The sequence below is a fragment of the Xenopus laevis genome, chromosome 6S (genome assembly GCF_017654675.1).
Source record: "Xenopus laevis strain J_2021 chromosome 6S, Xenopus_laevis_v10.1, whole genome shotgun sequence".
Taxonomy (NCBI): Eukaryota; Metazoa; Chordata; class Amphibia; order Anura; family Pipidae; genus Xenopus; species Xenopus laevis.
The window spans coordinates 59,709,055-59,725,193 of record NC_054382.1 but is presented as its reverse complement, the minus strand read 5'-3'; the positions used below and the strand labels follow the sequence as shown (position 1 = coordinate 59,725,193).

The following is a 16,139-nucleotide window of genomic DNA, read 5'->3' as shown; positions in this document are numbered from 1 at the left end:
TCTAAGGGAGATGACCTTTCCATAATTCAGAGCTTTCTGTATAACAGGTTTCTGGATAAAAGATCCCATACCTGTATATCAGATGATCTCTTTTTGAGGGGGGGTAATGCCTCTCTTTTATCTCAATGTTAATCAAAATGTATTAATCTGTATTTAATCAAAGTCAGGTCCTCTCATCTGTAATTTAAGATTTCAAGATGGCATGAAATTAAATGAGGAATGATAGGGCCAGGACAGGGTCAGGAATAAGGACTAAATAGTTGGGTCCCCAACCTTATTTACCCATGAGCCACATTCAAATGTAAAAAGAGTTGGTGAGCAACAAAAGCATGAAAAAAAGTCCCTGGGTGCTAAATAAGGGCTGTGATTGGCTCTTTGGTTGCCCCAGTGTGAACTGGCAGCTACAGAAGGCTCTACTTGGTAATACACCTGATTTTTATGCAATTGAAAATTGCACCCAAGCCTGGAATTCAAAAATTAGCACCTGCTTTGAGGCCACCGGGAGCAAAATCCAAGGGGTTAGTGAGCAACATGTTGCTCCGGAGCCACTGGTTGGGGATCCCTGGATTAAGGGATATAGATTATGGGGATTGAAGGAGCTGGAAGGAAGGGAGGAATACATTTGGAGGCCACTTTTACCTTTAAAATCACTAGCCAGTTAGTATTAGTTGCAGAGTTGAGAGGAGTGGGGGTAGCTGGTGAGAGGGGATACAAAGTTTGGGGTATGGAATAGGTCAGGCTTGGGGCCAAAGGGAGGTTCGGGCCTGGTGAAATTGGCATGAGTGATAGGTTAACTACTTTAAGCTGTAAAGTGAATGACAGCCTGCAATCACTCCTAGACCTGACTCCGGTCTAGGAGTGATTGCAGGCTGTCATTCACTTTACAGCTTAAAGTAGTTATTGAAGTCAGTTTTACCTGATGTAAGATTTATTGGGTATTGAACTTTTCTACATGTTTGATAATAAAATGTTTGCTATTAATGTATTGTATGTCATTTTGGTAATAAACAAGCTACTGCATTCCATTTAAAACATTCAAATAGTCCAGTGTGTTATTTAATAAAGGGGTAGGATTGGTTTGGTATGTAGGTAGGAGTATGTCCACCTACTCCGCCGCTGTAATGGAAAAACACTTGAACAGACAAAATGTATTACAAATGTATTCAAGGTTTTGTTTGTCTAAACTAGAAAAGAACTGCAAAGCTGCAGTTTAAACGTGAAAGTCGGTGTCCGTGTCCATTTCTGTGCTGAAATCTGTGTCGTGGCCTTGGGTTTCGCTACCGGAAGCTCACAGCTCATAAACAGATGTACTGTAACTTTAGTGTAATTTCTCGCTCTCTCTCACAGCATGGGATTAGGCGTTCCTGACCTCTTAGAATACATTGCATTTGGTCACCTTCATCTTTAGATATCTTAGACCAACTGTAACACCGGCAGCGCGCCAGCGCATAAACGCTAGAGCGCGTCAACTTAGGCGCCGGCGCATAAACACCGGTGCACGACAAAATGGATGCTCCCGCCAAAACACTGAGGAGCTATGACCTCTAAATTGGGCGCCTGGCTTCCTATTGGTCCCTGATCTGTCTGTCTTCCTCAGCTTGCTCCTGATTGGTTCCTGTCCCCTTAAATACCTTCCTCTTCCTCCTCACATTGCCCAAGCTGGCTTCTGTTTCCACAGTTCCTGCTCAAGCCCCGTTTGCCTGCTTTCCTGTTTATTCGACCCTTGGCCTGTTAATTTAACCTTGTACCTTCGCTGCCCGGACCGACCACTGCTTGACGCTTTTGCCTTATCCCTTGGTACTTCGCTTCTCTGCTTCCTGAAACCGACCACTGCCTGTAATTGACTACGCCTTTGCCTGATCCTTGGATACTTCGCTTTTGGCTAACACGCTTGGCTCCTTTGCTGACTCCGCCGCAGAAAGTCCGGGGCCCCAAAAGGGCGTCGTTGAAGACCGGAGCCGTAGAGGAATTCCAGTTGCCATCTGTCTGCCTAGGACCAGCTGTCCTCCTCCGGGATCCCAGGTAACAGATCGTTACACCAACTCTTATAAAGCCTCATGTTATCAGGAGGGAAAATCTCTCCCTGTATGACCTCACTGCCACAGTCCAACTCTATGCCCTTGTCAGGCAGAAGTTAGAACATGTGATCGCAGGCATTTCCCTGGATGGGCAAATTGCTTGTAGTGCTGGTCCATGCAACGATTCATTAGGTCTCTTCATGCCACATCACCATGAGCTAGCCCACCTTCAGCCGGATTCAAACTAGTGGTAAGGGTTCTTTTCTTTACAATCAGCCAAGGCAGAGTGGATAAATGTAAAGCATGGTTTTTAACATATTTGCCATTTTTCACATTGCCTGCAGACCTGCACTCATGTTCAACTCACACAATTTCTGCCATTGGAAACACGCCATCAGTGTCCAGGTGGACTATCCAAGCTTCTAGGTTTCCCAGAAGTATCCACGAAGCCACTATGCAGCGCAAGTCAGTTCTCCACAGTCTCTTCACCTGGGGAGAGTTGCCAGATGGCTGGCTTGTGGGTAAGCAAATGCATTTTTTTTTCCAAACTTTAGCAAATATGAATATTTAAAGCAACATTCACATAGAATGTTGTTTGTTAGCCATTGCCGAATATAGTGAAAATCTGCAAAATATTTCTTAGCAATGTTTAAAAGTCTCATTCATCCAGGTCATGGTATATCTGTAGAGATAAGTAAAATCAACTGGACTTGCTGCTTTTTTTCCTTGAAGAAATTTCACCAGTCATCCAACTGGCTTTCTCAATTCAGAATAACTTGTAAATAGGATCTTTTTTTGTAAATATATCCTCTGGAATGTTGCTCCAATCAGCATAATTTTTTTATCATAAGTTAATTACACAGAAAAATTATATTTATTATTGTCTGCTGATGCCTAGGACTTAAATCAAATGTTTTCATATGACTGTATATATATTTATGTCTAAATGACACTGACACTGCCAGTATGTCTATTTATTTATATTGTGAAATATACTATTCAGACTTGTAGACTTGCTTAAGATACAGTGATCTGCAATAGGTAATTCACTACATAAAATTATGGTTTGATGACAGGGTTATGTTTAAGATAAGCAATACTTTGTATTCTGCTACTCCTGTGCTGCAGTTCTTGGGTCTATTTACGGAATTTTATTAAATAATATCAATCATTGTCTATTACTCTGAGGTTCACATTATCTCTTTAGGCCAGTTGTCGGTGTTCCCTTTGGTTTTAATCAACTTTTATACATGGCATTGCGAATGTGGCCATAGCTGGTGCATTGTTTAGGGTCTGGCTTTTAGGCAATGTCTGTCCAGTCTTCTCATATACAGTATGGGGTGAGTCAGTCAGAAAATGCTCAGGGATATGTGGCAGAGTGGGGGAATTTGTAGGCAAAAGAAGCAATGTTTCTTCCAGCAGCTCTAGGGTTAATTCTGTCAGGCAAGCAGGTGCATGGGCTGCCAATTAACCTAGCTGCTGAGTGTTAAAAGTTTGTGTTTTTGAGCAGACAGAGAGCCCAGTGAGAGGAGATGGGAGCTCCAGCGAAAGTGCTCTGACAAAAGCTGCCGTGTACTCAGAAGGTGAATACCCTTGTTATTTTGTGTGTGTCGGAATCAGCATAGCTGACCGGCGGGTTAGAAAGGGAACCTTTCTGTTTAGTTAGTCTCCAGACAGGAGTAGGATTTTATTTTATGCTTTATTTTGTTTTGTGTAAGCCTTGAAAAGCGACAGTCTGTACTTCCTTAAACAAACTGCCATTAAAGGCTAAGCTACACCTTCTGTTGCATTATCCGCTGTGTGGTTCCTTCACTGCCAATCGGTCACAGATAATAATATGTTTCTCCAATTACTTTAATATTTTCTGTCTCAGTCTGGCAAGCTCAGTGATCAAGGTGCAGTGCAGATTCTGAACAGTTACAATCTGCTACATTAGTTGCCTTTCACTTGTTCACCTTAATAAACTTTTATTATGATGTAGACCAGTGATCCACAACCATTGGCTTGTGAGCAAAACGTTGCTCCCAACCCCTCAAATGTTGCTCCCAGTGAGCAGGTGCTTATTTTTGAATTCCAGGCTAGGAGGCAAGTTTTAGGTGCATAAAAACCATGTGTACTACCAATAGCCAATCACAGCCCTTATTTGGCCCAGTGCTGGAATTGGGGTGGGATGCAGCGGGATGGCATCCCGCCACTTCTTTTTTATCACTAAATTCCATCCCCTCTGGCGGGATGGTAAGGGTCAGCATACCGGAGTGTTTTTTTCCCCGGGTCTCAGCAGCACTGGTGTGCGCATTCCTTTAAAATTGGACTGCATGAGCACCTGTACTCATGCTCTCTGCCTGTACTGGCTGCATGTTCCCACCGCTGGTAAGAGTGTGCGCATTCCTTTAAAATGGACTGCATGAGCACCTGTACTCGTGCTCTGCTGGTGGGTGTTCCCACCAATGTTATTCCTCCTAGAAAGTACTTAAGGGCCACCCCCATATTGCAGCATTACTGGGGCGAGTGCACGTGCCTTCATTTTGCCACTGCAGCTAATCCTAGCACATCCTGTCTCTGGCTGCTCCGATGTCCTGCAATCAGCAGCAAGAGGAAGCAGTGAGCACAGGCAGCAAAGGGACAAAGGAGGGGGGAGAGGATTTTGCTTACCAGCTACGTGGGCCCACCAAAAAAAGCAAAGAGTGAGGAATTCAAGGGCACAAGCCATTTAGAAGGAGCCAGGTACGCTGTGGGGGAGATCGGTAGAAAGGAGGGTGGGTGACAGCACAAGGAGAGGGGAGCTGCATGAAGCCATTGCTGCTGGGAGCCCGTACTGGGATAGGGGAAGCCCTAACTTGCTCTTTAGTTTAACAGTTAGCTGCATGAAAGAATATCTGTCTCACTCATACCCAACAGCACCCATCATCCCGTTGTGTTGGGAGGGGATGATGGGAGTTGTGGTTTAGCAACAGCTAAATGGCAGTGGTTGATATTGTGCTATGAATTCTGTGGGTATTTATACATGAAATTGCAATTTTGCTAATTCATTAATTCCATCCAAACCAGAATATATTATAGAACTGGCTTTCTCATTTAGCCAATGCAATTTGCTAACTCTTTAAGAAAGGCAACGTTCACCTGAATCACATGTTTTTAAATCTTGCTTAAATATCATATCCCTTTTATGTTTTTATGTATAGAAAAAACACGTAGCTTCCTCTTCATTTCATTTTTATTTTTCCACTCCACTTAAAGACTGCTGACAGTTGCATGTGGAAATTGCAATTGTGCCATTGTGCTATGAATTCTGTGGGTATTTATACATGAAATTGCAATTGTGCTATGAATTCTGAGGGTATTTAGGCATGAAATTGCAGTTGTGCCATTGTGCTATGAATTCTGGGGGTAGTTCTACATGAAATTGCAGTTGTGCCATTGTGCTATGAATTCTGTGGGTATTTAAACATGAAATTGCAGTTGTGCCATTGTGCTATGAATTCTGGGGGTAGTTCTACATGAAATTGCAATTGTGCCAGGTTAGTGTTAGTGTTAATGTGACATGTTGATTGCTGTTAAACTAATTTGTTGTGCTGTCAATAAACATGGAAATAGCGAAATGATTTTAAATTAAAGTGGCTGTAACTAGAAACTATTGGTAGGGGAGGCTTATAATAATGGCAGGCGTGGCTTATATTTGTGGGCAGGCCACAGAATCGCCTCATAGCACTACGCGCGCTGCACGTACCATCCCTCTACTCTTTAAATCCCAATTCAAACACTGGACACCACCAAAAACTTTTATATTGCTATCCAACATGTTTACATTTGAATGTGGACCCCTGATGTAGACTGACATTTTATGCCAATCTGTTGTTTAACTTTTTGTTCAGATCTCCAGTCGGGGACCAACTATTTGGTTGCTATGGTCCAATTTACCCTAGCAAACAGGCACTGGATTGAATGAGAGACTGGAAGATGAATTGAGAGGCAGAAGAGGAAGGCAAATAATTCTGAAACAATCCTACAATTTCACAATTAAATGGTGCTGTTAGATGCAGTAATAATAATTTATTGTGCAGCTGGAATGGGGGCTGTTTCACTGTAAGAGAGTGAGTAGTAGGTCTCACAGTGAACCGGTCTCTTTTCTTACTGTAGCAAGTCACTTCAGAAAAGACCTACATTTCATTCAGTGAAGTGCATTCAAACAATGAGAGAAATGCAATATTTCAAGAATACACAGACAGCTTTCAAAGCAGCTTAACCGAAAAATATATGAATTTTTATATGTTAAGTATGAGAAATGCTTCCACAATTGAGAGAGAAAAATTACGGACTTTCTGATTATAAATCAGTATCGGTTAGGGCGTAACTTCACAAACTTTTTTTGACGCTTAGTGTCGCCGCAATAAAACCCAGATGACAAGTCGCATGTAGTCACATGTGTACAAATATAACGGGACTGATAGAAAAAAATGCAGGTATAAACTACACACAAGTCGGATGAAGACATAGCATGTGGAATTCACATCCGACAGTCGTGTTGTATGGAATGGGTTTATACCTGCGATTTGTCTATCAGTCCCATTATATTTTGACCCATGCAACTACATCCAACTTGTTGTCTGTGTTTTATCACAGCGACACTATCCGTCAAACAATCGTGGAGTTCAGCCCTTAGTTTTGCACCTAATTTAGTTGTTTTTTTTTAGGGTGGTGGGGAAGTTAACTACTTTTCTTACATAAAGCTTTGCCTCCAATTCACAATATAGACACAGAGGGTAAAGTGTTTACCCAAAAGGCAAGCCACAAGGTCTCTGTGTAAAAAGCATAGAACTTGCAGCAGCTTATGCAGTGCAGGGTATAGACTTATTTGCCCTTTGCACGCTGCATTATAAATTGCCTTTTTATGTTTCCATATTGACATCATCCAGTGTGTATCTGCACAAAGCTGATCACACAGATACACAGGTAAAGACTCTCAAAAACATGTTTGCACGAAAGGCAAAGTCAAAACACTACATGGATGGCCAAGGGAGTAAAATTAATAAATTGGGGGTTTCTGGTGCAAAATAAAGTAGTACACTAAATGCAAATTTCACAAATATTTTGACTTTTTTCTTTTATTACTTTTTAACAAAATATTCTGCTATTGACAGCAGTGTATGGCCAGCTGAAAGAAATAAAGTATTTTTTTTTAGGAAACAAGAATATCAGTAACTTCACAGAAAAACTCCAACAGTGAAAAATGTTGTCTCACCCACTTATAAAAGTGCTTATTACATTAAAATTATGTTGGCCCTAGTAAAAGTATCTTTAAAGTGGTAGTATGTCTTGAAAATAACTGTTGTATGAAGTGCATTATGGTATTCTAAGAATATTTGCATTTAGTATTTATTTTAAACGGATTGACTTGTATGCACGGTATGCACCTATCCATTTTTGAACAGGAAAATGAACAGGAGAGTCTTAAGTAAAGGCATAACTTAATGACATTATACACACATACAAGATGAACAGTAATTGCAGACTGTCTCAGAATGCCAATTCCAACCTCATTTTAAGGTAATTCTAAGATTACCTTCCACTTAAACTTGTCAATGACAAAAAAAATAAAAGCTGTTCCAATCTTCTTCAAAGCTCACCCTTTCTCTTTATTTTAACTGAGTGTTCTTCAATAAACTTGCTTAAGCCTTCCAAATCTCTATCACCACCTCTATCACTGCAATAATAAGGCCCTGTGTTGATCTGTATTTTTTGCCCAGATCATTAGGCTCAAATGACTTACAGTGCCCACACCAAGGAGCATAGAATTCTATGAGAAGCCCACACCAAGGAGCATAGAATTCTATGAGAACATCAGATTCTAGATCCATTACAATCTGGCCAAAAGTTAATACACTATGGCGCAGATTTATCAAGGGTCGAATTTTGAAGTGGAAAAAACTTCAAAATTCGACCATCGAATTGCATACTTTGATATTCAAAGTAGAATTCGAAGGATTTTTAACATCCTACGATCGTACTCCGATCGTACTCCGAATCGTACGATCTGAACAATTTAATCATACGAGCGTACGATTTTACTTCGACTTCTAAACACCTAGAAAAATGCTGGCAATATGTTGTAGAAGGTCCCCATAGGCTAACATAGCAATTCGGCAGGTTTAAGTTGGCGAAGTACCCAAAAAATTACTTCGAAATTCGAAGTTTTTGTATTCAAAAATTCCCTCTAGTTCACTTCGACCCTTAGTAAATCGGCCCCTATATGTCAATGTTCCATTTCAGTCTGTTATGAAGAATTGAGCTCAAGTACAAAATACATAACACAATGGACACAATTTAGTTTTGAAAGGAAGTACATAGCACAATCAACGCAAGCTAACCTTGGAAGGAACATATTTTTCTTAACATGTTGCACCTACAAATTCAGCATACATGAGTGTTATTGATGGTTAGCCATCACACTTCACACTCTTTTCTGATTAATTTGAATCTGCATTGGTAAGGCCCTGGGCACACACAGTGGATTGTCTGCTTTTCTCCACAGGCGTTTTTTATAGTCGGAGAAAAGCAAATCTGCCCTTATCTGCACATTGATGGGCCAGACAACAGCCTGTGTGGAGCTACATCAGGAGCGCCCATACTTTACTAATATGAGGTCTACTTTAGTCATGATTTGCCATTATGATCTACATCCATAAACGTTTTGTTAGCATTCTGTTCCATGGAAAATATTACTTAAATATTGATTTATAACGGATATAAATGATTTATGAGAAAATGAATATTTAACTAACTGATTTCTTATGTAACCATAACATAATACAAATCCAGGGGCGATCCTGGCCCCTCCGCTGCCTGAGGCAGCAGTTGCTGCTGCCCCCCCACACCAGAAATTCGCTCTTAAAGTACCAGGAGCAGCATTTTTGCTGCCCCTGGTACCTAGTGGGGTGCTGCCGCCTGAGGCGACAGCCTCAACTTGCCTCATTGGCGAAGCACCACTGTACAAATCTGTATAAAAAGCATGAAACAGAAGGGTGATTTAGACAAGCTGTTTGTTGACAGTGTCTAAAGGTCTAGTGGTAGATCCCAAACTACCTTTTTGGCACCCCTGAGCTACATGGAGTAGATATCAGCGAAAACCCACAAATATATGCATATTCGCACAAATATCGGCTCCATGTAGCTCCAGACAGACTGACCTCAGGCCTGTCTATGGAGCAACTGGGGTATGTGCATCAGAGCAGATCTGCTTTCCTCCTTTACTTTAAAAAATGATTTTTTAAAAACGATCTTTAAAAAATTAGTCTTTAGACCCAAAAGGCTACATTATGCTATTTAGGCTGCAAGATGTCCTTGCCAGGGGTACTGCTACCATGAAGCAAAGTGAGCATCTTACATCAGGTGGCAGCACCCCACATTACCAGGGGTGGCAAAAATATGTTCCTGGTAACTTTAATTGTTTAACTTTTGTTTAACTTTCTAACACCATTAGCCAATACAGTACTTCACAGAGAGAAAACCACAACTGCACATTTTTAATATGAAGCATTTTTCTATCTCAGTGGATGCCCTCACATCCACTGGAAGCAGGGGCACTGCTGCCATGAGGCAAGTTGAGAAACTCACCTAAGGCGGCAGCAGTCCGCAATTTTCCAGGGGCGGCAAAAAAGTGCCCTCACTGGAAGTATATTCATTTGAATGGAACATGCATAAGAGAGGGCCTTAATAGAAAGATGAGTGATAAAAAGTAAAAATAAAAGAAATTACAATACATGTGTAGGCTTACAAAGCAATTGTAAGCTGTAAGTATGATACAGTTTTCCATTTTAACTGGCCAACTTCATGTCTTACTATTGGGACAAGCAAGCTAATATCCCTAAATGGGAGTGCAATAGTTCCACAAAAGGAAATATGATTTCCAGAATGTAATATGTGCCAGATAAACCCCAAAGAAAGAAACCTCCACAGGTGACAATACTGTATATACTGATAATACTTTGTATAAAAGTTAGAATTGGCATCAGCTGCTCCATTTTTACAAAACCCATGTCCACAACAGCTACCATATTTAAATGCAATTCATACATATAACTTGGTTGTGCCCTTAAGCCAGTATTGACTGCTGCATTTAAGCAAGTCTTAGCTGCAGCATTAAGGAGGTGTACGCTACACAAACAGAATATTTTTTTGAAATTGTAAAATACCTCAACCGTGGAAAAGACTTGTGATGGAGACAGCTGTTCTAAAAACCTAAATTTCTAAATTTAAAGAAAAATGATACCCCATTATAGGGGTAAAGAAAATGAGGCCAAAAGGCTCAGACCACTAACTAAACATACCTCAATAGATATATATCTGCTAACCCCACTCCGCCAGGGCAACTCTTAGGCTCCAGCAGGGGCTAGTTCCCTCCACTCCAATGGGTTGGGCCAGCTGAAACCTATGAAACTAACAGATACCTTAGCTAACTGCCACCTCCCTCTCCCATCTGCAAAAATCACAAGGGGTATAAGGACTACACACATCACTGCTGCCGGACACTTTTTAAGCAGGCTGGTAAGGCACACAGATGGGGGACAGAGCACTTGCCAACTGACAAGCTATAAGCTGGCCAGTAGGGCACATACATCAAAGACAAATAAGTGATATAAGCTATAGCACCACCATGCCTACCCGATCCAGAAGATGAAGCATGGGGGACTCAATACAAATGAGGTAATATTCTTAAAGTGGAACTAAAATACAATAATTCTAGAAATGCTGTATTTTGTATACTAAATATAAACATGAACTTACTGCACCAGAAGCCTAATTAAACAAATGTTATGTTTATGTTTTCAAAGTTGGCTGCAGGGGGCTGTCATCTTGTTACTTTGTCAAACATCTTTGCAAGACCACGCACATGCTCAGTGTGGTCTGGGCTTCAGTTGGGAGGGTAAGCTTAGGGATCGTCATAAATGATCAAAACTGCACAAGTCAAATAATATCTGCCATTGAAGCTGATACAGCAAGACTGATTAATAATCAGAATATGCAAACTGCACTGGGTCTGTGGATACAAATCTTTACACAGTTGCAGGCTGCTTTATAGGGAAACAAACAAAGCTGCTCGAGTTCTGGGAAGTTAGGTGTGGGGGGGGCTCCCCCAGGCTGTTTGAAACTATGATTGTTTCCCTGCAGAGCAGTTAGGGACCGTCCAAAGTTTCCTATCTGCAGCTGTCACAGCAAGTAAAACAAAGGAGAAATTTCACTGCATACATTCAGATTTATTATAAAAACGGTACACATTTAATTAAAGTATATCGGAGATTTATTTTTCATTAACGAAAGTAAAACTGGGATTGTATAGCCTTTACATCCCCTTTAAGGGGATAAAAGTTCTCAGGGGCCAAACCCCCAGTCAATATGATGCTGTTTGGCTGGCCTAAAGCTTTCCCAAGGCTAAAAAGCAAAACTTGCTTCAAATGAGAGCAAAAAATAAACTGAAGCAAAAGGACAAAAAGATGCCAGATTGGGGGATGGGTGGGGAGGGCCTTCTAATGGGAGCACTGGGGCAGTACTCTCCGGTAGTATGGCATGGAATTGGCCAGGGAAAGGTATTTTAAGAAAATGTCACCTGGGGGTAGTGCAGGTGTTCCACAGGTGATGAATCTTTGGTATAGAGGAGTGAAAACAATATTCAGTCTTTCAGACTGGAAAAAAAATTACAGCAAATGATAATGATAATCTAGATCATTTGCAATTGATTAATTTTTTATTTTTTCATGTTTTTTAAATTGTTTAGCTTCTTGTTCAATACTACTAATAGAAAACACTCTATTTGAAAGTAAAAGCATACATTCAGGAATTTCAGGAGCAAGTGCAGAAAGTCTTACACAACTCATGCAAACAAATATTTAATTAAAAAAGGCCAAGATTTTACAACTTTTAAAATACACACCTACATCAGCACAGAACAGTAAAATAAAATAACTTTGTAATTTCAATATTGGACAGGGGACCCAAAGGAAGAACCTGATCTCAAGAGTCCCAGCCAACCCAGCCAATGGTGAAAACTTGTCAGATGCAAAAACCAGCAGCAAACTTTTTTCAAGAACCTTGGACTTCTAAGCCAACTGGGATTTCTTCTGGTAATCCAGTCAACCCTGTGTAATAGACAATTAGAATTGCAAACTGGGTACAACTGTTAATCTTGTATGTTTATTTGTTGCTATTGATGGGTAAAATTATTTACACTAAATCGGTTGTTTCCCTTCCAAACACTTTTTTTTCAGTTCAGTTGTTTTTCCAATTGTTCACCATAAACACATACTTTTTTCAATTGCTTTCCATCTTTTATTTTTTTGTAACATTTTTCAAAAATTGAAGTTTAAAGTTCCTGTCTCTGGTGATCCAGGTGCAGACCTTGAACTGTTACAATTTGCTATATTAGTCAAAACATTTCTCAGTTCTATCTGTGTAATATTAGCAATATTGTATCAATTCTAACAGCTGCCTTTAATGAAAATCAGGGATTCTGTTCATCAGGGACAAACAAGAAATGTATCAACTAATGTATCAATTTAGGACAGTTATAGAGTCGTCACCCCTCCCCTCCCAGAGCTGCTTCAGAAAGACATAAGAAGGTGAAAAATTTAAATGCACTCTTCAATATTAGACAAACAGTCACAAATAGAAAGTAACTGAAAAAAAAGTCTTTAAATGATACTAAATTAGTATATTTTACTGTGATGATGTGTACTTGCTTTATCTGATTGTTATTTGGAGAAATTAAAGGGGCCCTCCTCCTAAACACTGATCTAATGCATAATCAAAAAATATAATTCTAAGCACCTTTGCAGTATTAACATTTATCAGTGGTTTTAAAGTGAAAAGCAGTGTTTGTTTTTCTTTTTTGGATTTGACTTTTAGGAGCCCATTAACGAACAATCAAATTTCATATTTTCCCACAAATCCCAAAACAGTCGGTTTTCCTATATTTCTAAAAAGATTTAAAAATGTGAGGTTTATTAAGTGTAAAAACTAAAACCTCTAAAGAAAAAGTAAAAACTTCTAAAGATGTTGAGGATCTATAGAAGTTAATTGGAGCCACGCTGATCTAAACTGAACTACTTTAAAAGGGACCGGTCACCCAAAAAAAATATTCCAAATCCTATTTTATTACATTTGTCAAGCAAAATTACACTGTATAAATTATCTGAATCTTGTTTCCTTCGGTCTGGGAATTCATAATTATAGCATGGACGCAGGAGCCATATTGTGGACATTGTTAAGGCATCATCTTTGTGCATCAGAATGGAGGACCTGATGTCTGATTCCAATGCACTGGTTACACAATGCAATAGTTAAGAGAACTGGGGGAATGTGGGGAGTGCTGAATGGAAAGTGAAAGTAATTGCCTGTCTCGTCTCTATGCCTAAGGCATAGAGGAGGGGCAGGCAATATTAGAGTGACAGCTGAAATTTTTTAAGTGAGTTTACAGCTATGAATACTTTAATTAAAAAAAAAGAATTTGGATTTCATGTTTAATTTGAAAAGTACTTTTATTATACAGCTTTTTCTACCTGGGTGACATGTCAGCTTTAAATTAATTCAGACTTTTAGAAGTTTTTGGATTTTTTTTTATTTTTAGCTAGAAATTGTCTGAAAGCACGAACATTGAGAGGTGAGTTTGGTCGTGGTTTCCAAAACCTCCACATGTAACAGGAGTCGGTTTTCTGGCTTTCATTTGAGGAGTCATAGCTAGGAATATATCAAATGTAAATAATTGTAATAAAAATTACAAACAATTGCGTAATGTGTGCATAATGCATGTTGTAATGTTGCTTAGCAATATATATATATTTTTTTTTTTTTACGATATGCAAAAAAAAGTTTTAAGTGAAATAATATGAAAATAAATATGTCACACACACAACCTGCCAATATGCAGTATGTATTTTAAACCAAGTAAACCAAAAAAGGGTACTTCCATTCCCTGTGTTACTGGCATTTTATATCTTCAAAAAACAAATTTAAAAATACACTTTAAAGGAGTATTTTACCTTCCAAATACATTTTATGAAGTTCAGTTGTCTTCAGATACAGCAGAAATATTTAAATTTTTCTAACTGCTTTCTATTTTTTTACCTATGCATTGATTTGCATAAGGACTGGAATAAGAATAGGAGAGAGTCTGAATAGAAGGCTCAGCAATAAAAAGTAGCAATAACAATACATTTGTAGCCTTATAGAGCATTTGTTTTTTTAGAAGGGTACAGCGACGCCCATTTGAAAGCTGCAAAGAATCAGAAGAAAAAGACAAATAACAATAAAAAATAAATAATGACAAGTTGCTTAGAATTGGTTGTTCTATAACATAATAAAAGTTACTTTAAAGGTGAACCACCCCTTTAAACTTCTTTCTCACAGCAGACTCTGAATTGTTACATTTGGTTTGTTCATACATTTCTCAGCAGCATCTATGCAACTATTGTATCAATTATAACAGATGCCTTTAATATACTAATGTATCAGATTAGAACCGTTTACAGTGTTGGTGAACAGATCATTTTTAATAGCCATTTATGGATTTTTCATCTGTTAATGTCCAGACACAATAAAAAGTCTTTAAATTCATTGTTCCTTATCTCAAATGTAATACTTTTCCATTCCCAAATGTATCTCTCTAAAAATATAAAATATGTAAAACTAGGATGAACGCTTTGTTTCTCCTATAATGGCTTTTTCAACTTTCTTGAACTTATTACGATCTATTGCAAGCTCCCAATACTTGAGGTAAAGCCACATTAGCCTACCATTTCTACGCTTATTGGTGTTTGTAAAGGAAGCACAGTGAGTATCATGTTTAAATATGTCGACCAATCCCACTTCCATGTCTAATTCAGCTGCAACTGGGTCAGTAACAGCTCTTATTAACATATTCTTTTCTATTTCTAAGCGTTCCTTTCTCGGTACTACCAGGCTACAAAATATATTCTGCCTCTTCTTGAGTGACTCCTCAAATTCCTTCAGCAGACTAGTGGCCTTTTTTTGCCATTCTTCCTCTTTCAAGGTGTAGCTCCTGTATAAAGCTCCTGCTGCACCAGATTCTTGTACAGCTTGTTTCTCCAGACTATGTGCCTCTCTCTCTTGTTCAAATAGTTTTCTTTCCTCCACAAGTTTCTGCCCCTGGGAAATAATGGCTCTACGATAGCTGAGAGTTCGATTTTTCTCCTTCTCTAGCTCGATTTCCAAGTGAGCGATTATATGACGGCTTTCTGCGATAGTATCTCGATATTTTGCTTCAAGGTCTTTTTGAGCACTTTCCAGTTTCATGCTGCACTCTGATTTTGCTTTTGAAATTTCATTCTTGGATTCCTTTGACCAGATCCAACCTGATTTAAAATAAAACATAAAAAGAAGTAAAACATAAATATAACTAATGGTATTGGACATGTTATCCAGAATGCTCTGGACCTAGGGATTCCGGATAACGTATATTTCTGTAACTCATACCTTAAGTCTACTAGAAAATCATGTAAACATTAAATAAGCCCAATAGGCTGGGTTTTGCTTCCAATAAGAATGAATTATATCTTAGTTTGGATCAAATACAAGTTACTGTTTTGTTATTACATACAAGGAAAATCATTGTTAAAAATTTGGATTATGTGGATAAATTACAGTAAAAATGCAGTAGAGCCTGTGTTTTCCAAAGTGTATATTTTCCTGCAATTTACACAACTGCCTAATATCCCCAAAACCAACATTTAAAAAAAATGTCACTGCAGTAGTCCTGAGCAATCAACCATATAAAAACAATGGAAATTTCATCTCATCTGAAGGCCAAATCATGCAAATGCTACAAAGGATGGTAGTTCTGGATTCTCTGAATGTTGCCCAACTGAACTTAATGTCTACCTTAACTGTTGCAATAATTAAGAGGATGAGAAGGCTTGTAGTAAGAGAAGACAGGTGCTGTTTTAAAATGGGTTGTGAAGAGTAGTGAAGCAGGTAATTGTGACGGTGATACAAAAGTCTTGTACACTTGTTAAGTGTTTCCTAATTCAAAAGCAGTAAGCACTGTTATTTTTTCATGTGCATGTGTGTATTGATATCTATATTATGTTTGTGAAAATATATCTTCTAGTTAGG

General features: G+C 38.9%; 1 protein-coding gene across 1 annotated transcript in view; it reads right to left on the bottom strand.

Annotated features, from left to right (window-relative positions):
* Positions 1 to 14,536: 14,536 nt before the first annotated feature.
* ccdc127.S (coiled-coil domain containing 127 S homeolog) overlaps positions 14,537 to 16,139 on the bottom strand; it is a 32,003-nt gene continuing 30,400 nt past the window's right edge. Inside the window, exon 3 of the mRNA XM_018269375.2 lies at positions 14,537 to 15,379. Coding sequence (XP_018124864.1) covers positions 14,694 to 15,379 — 686 coding nt within the window. The 3' untranslated portion in view covers positions 14,537 to 14,693. The remainder of the gene's footprint in view (positions 15,380 to 16,139) is intronic.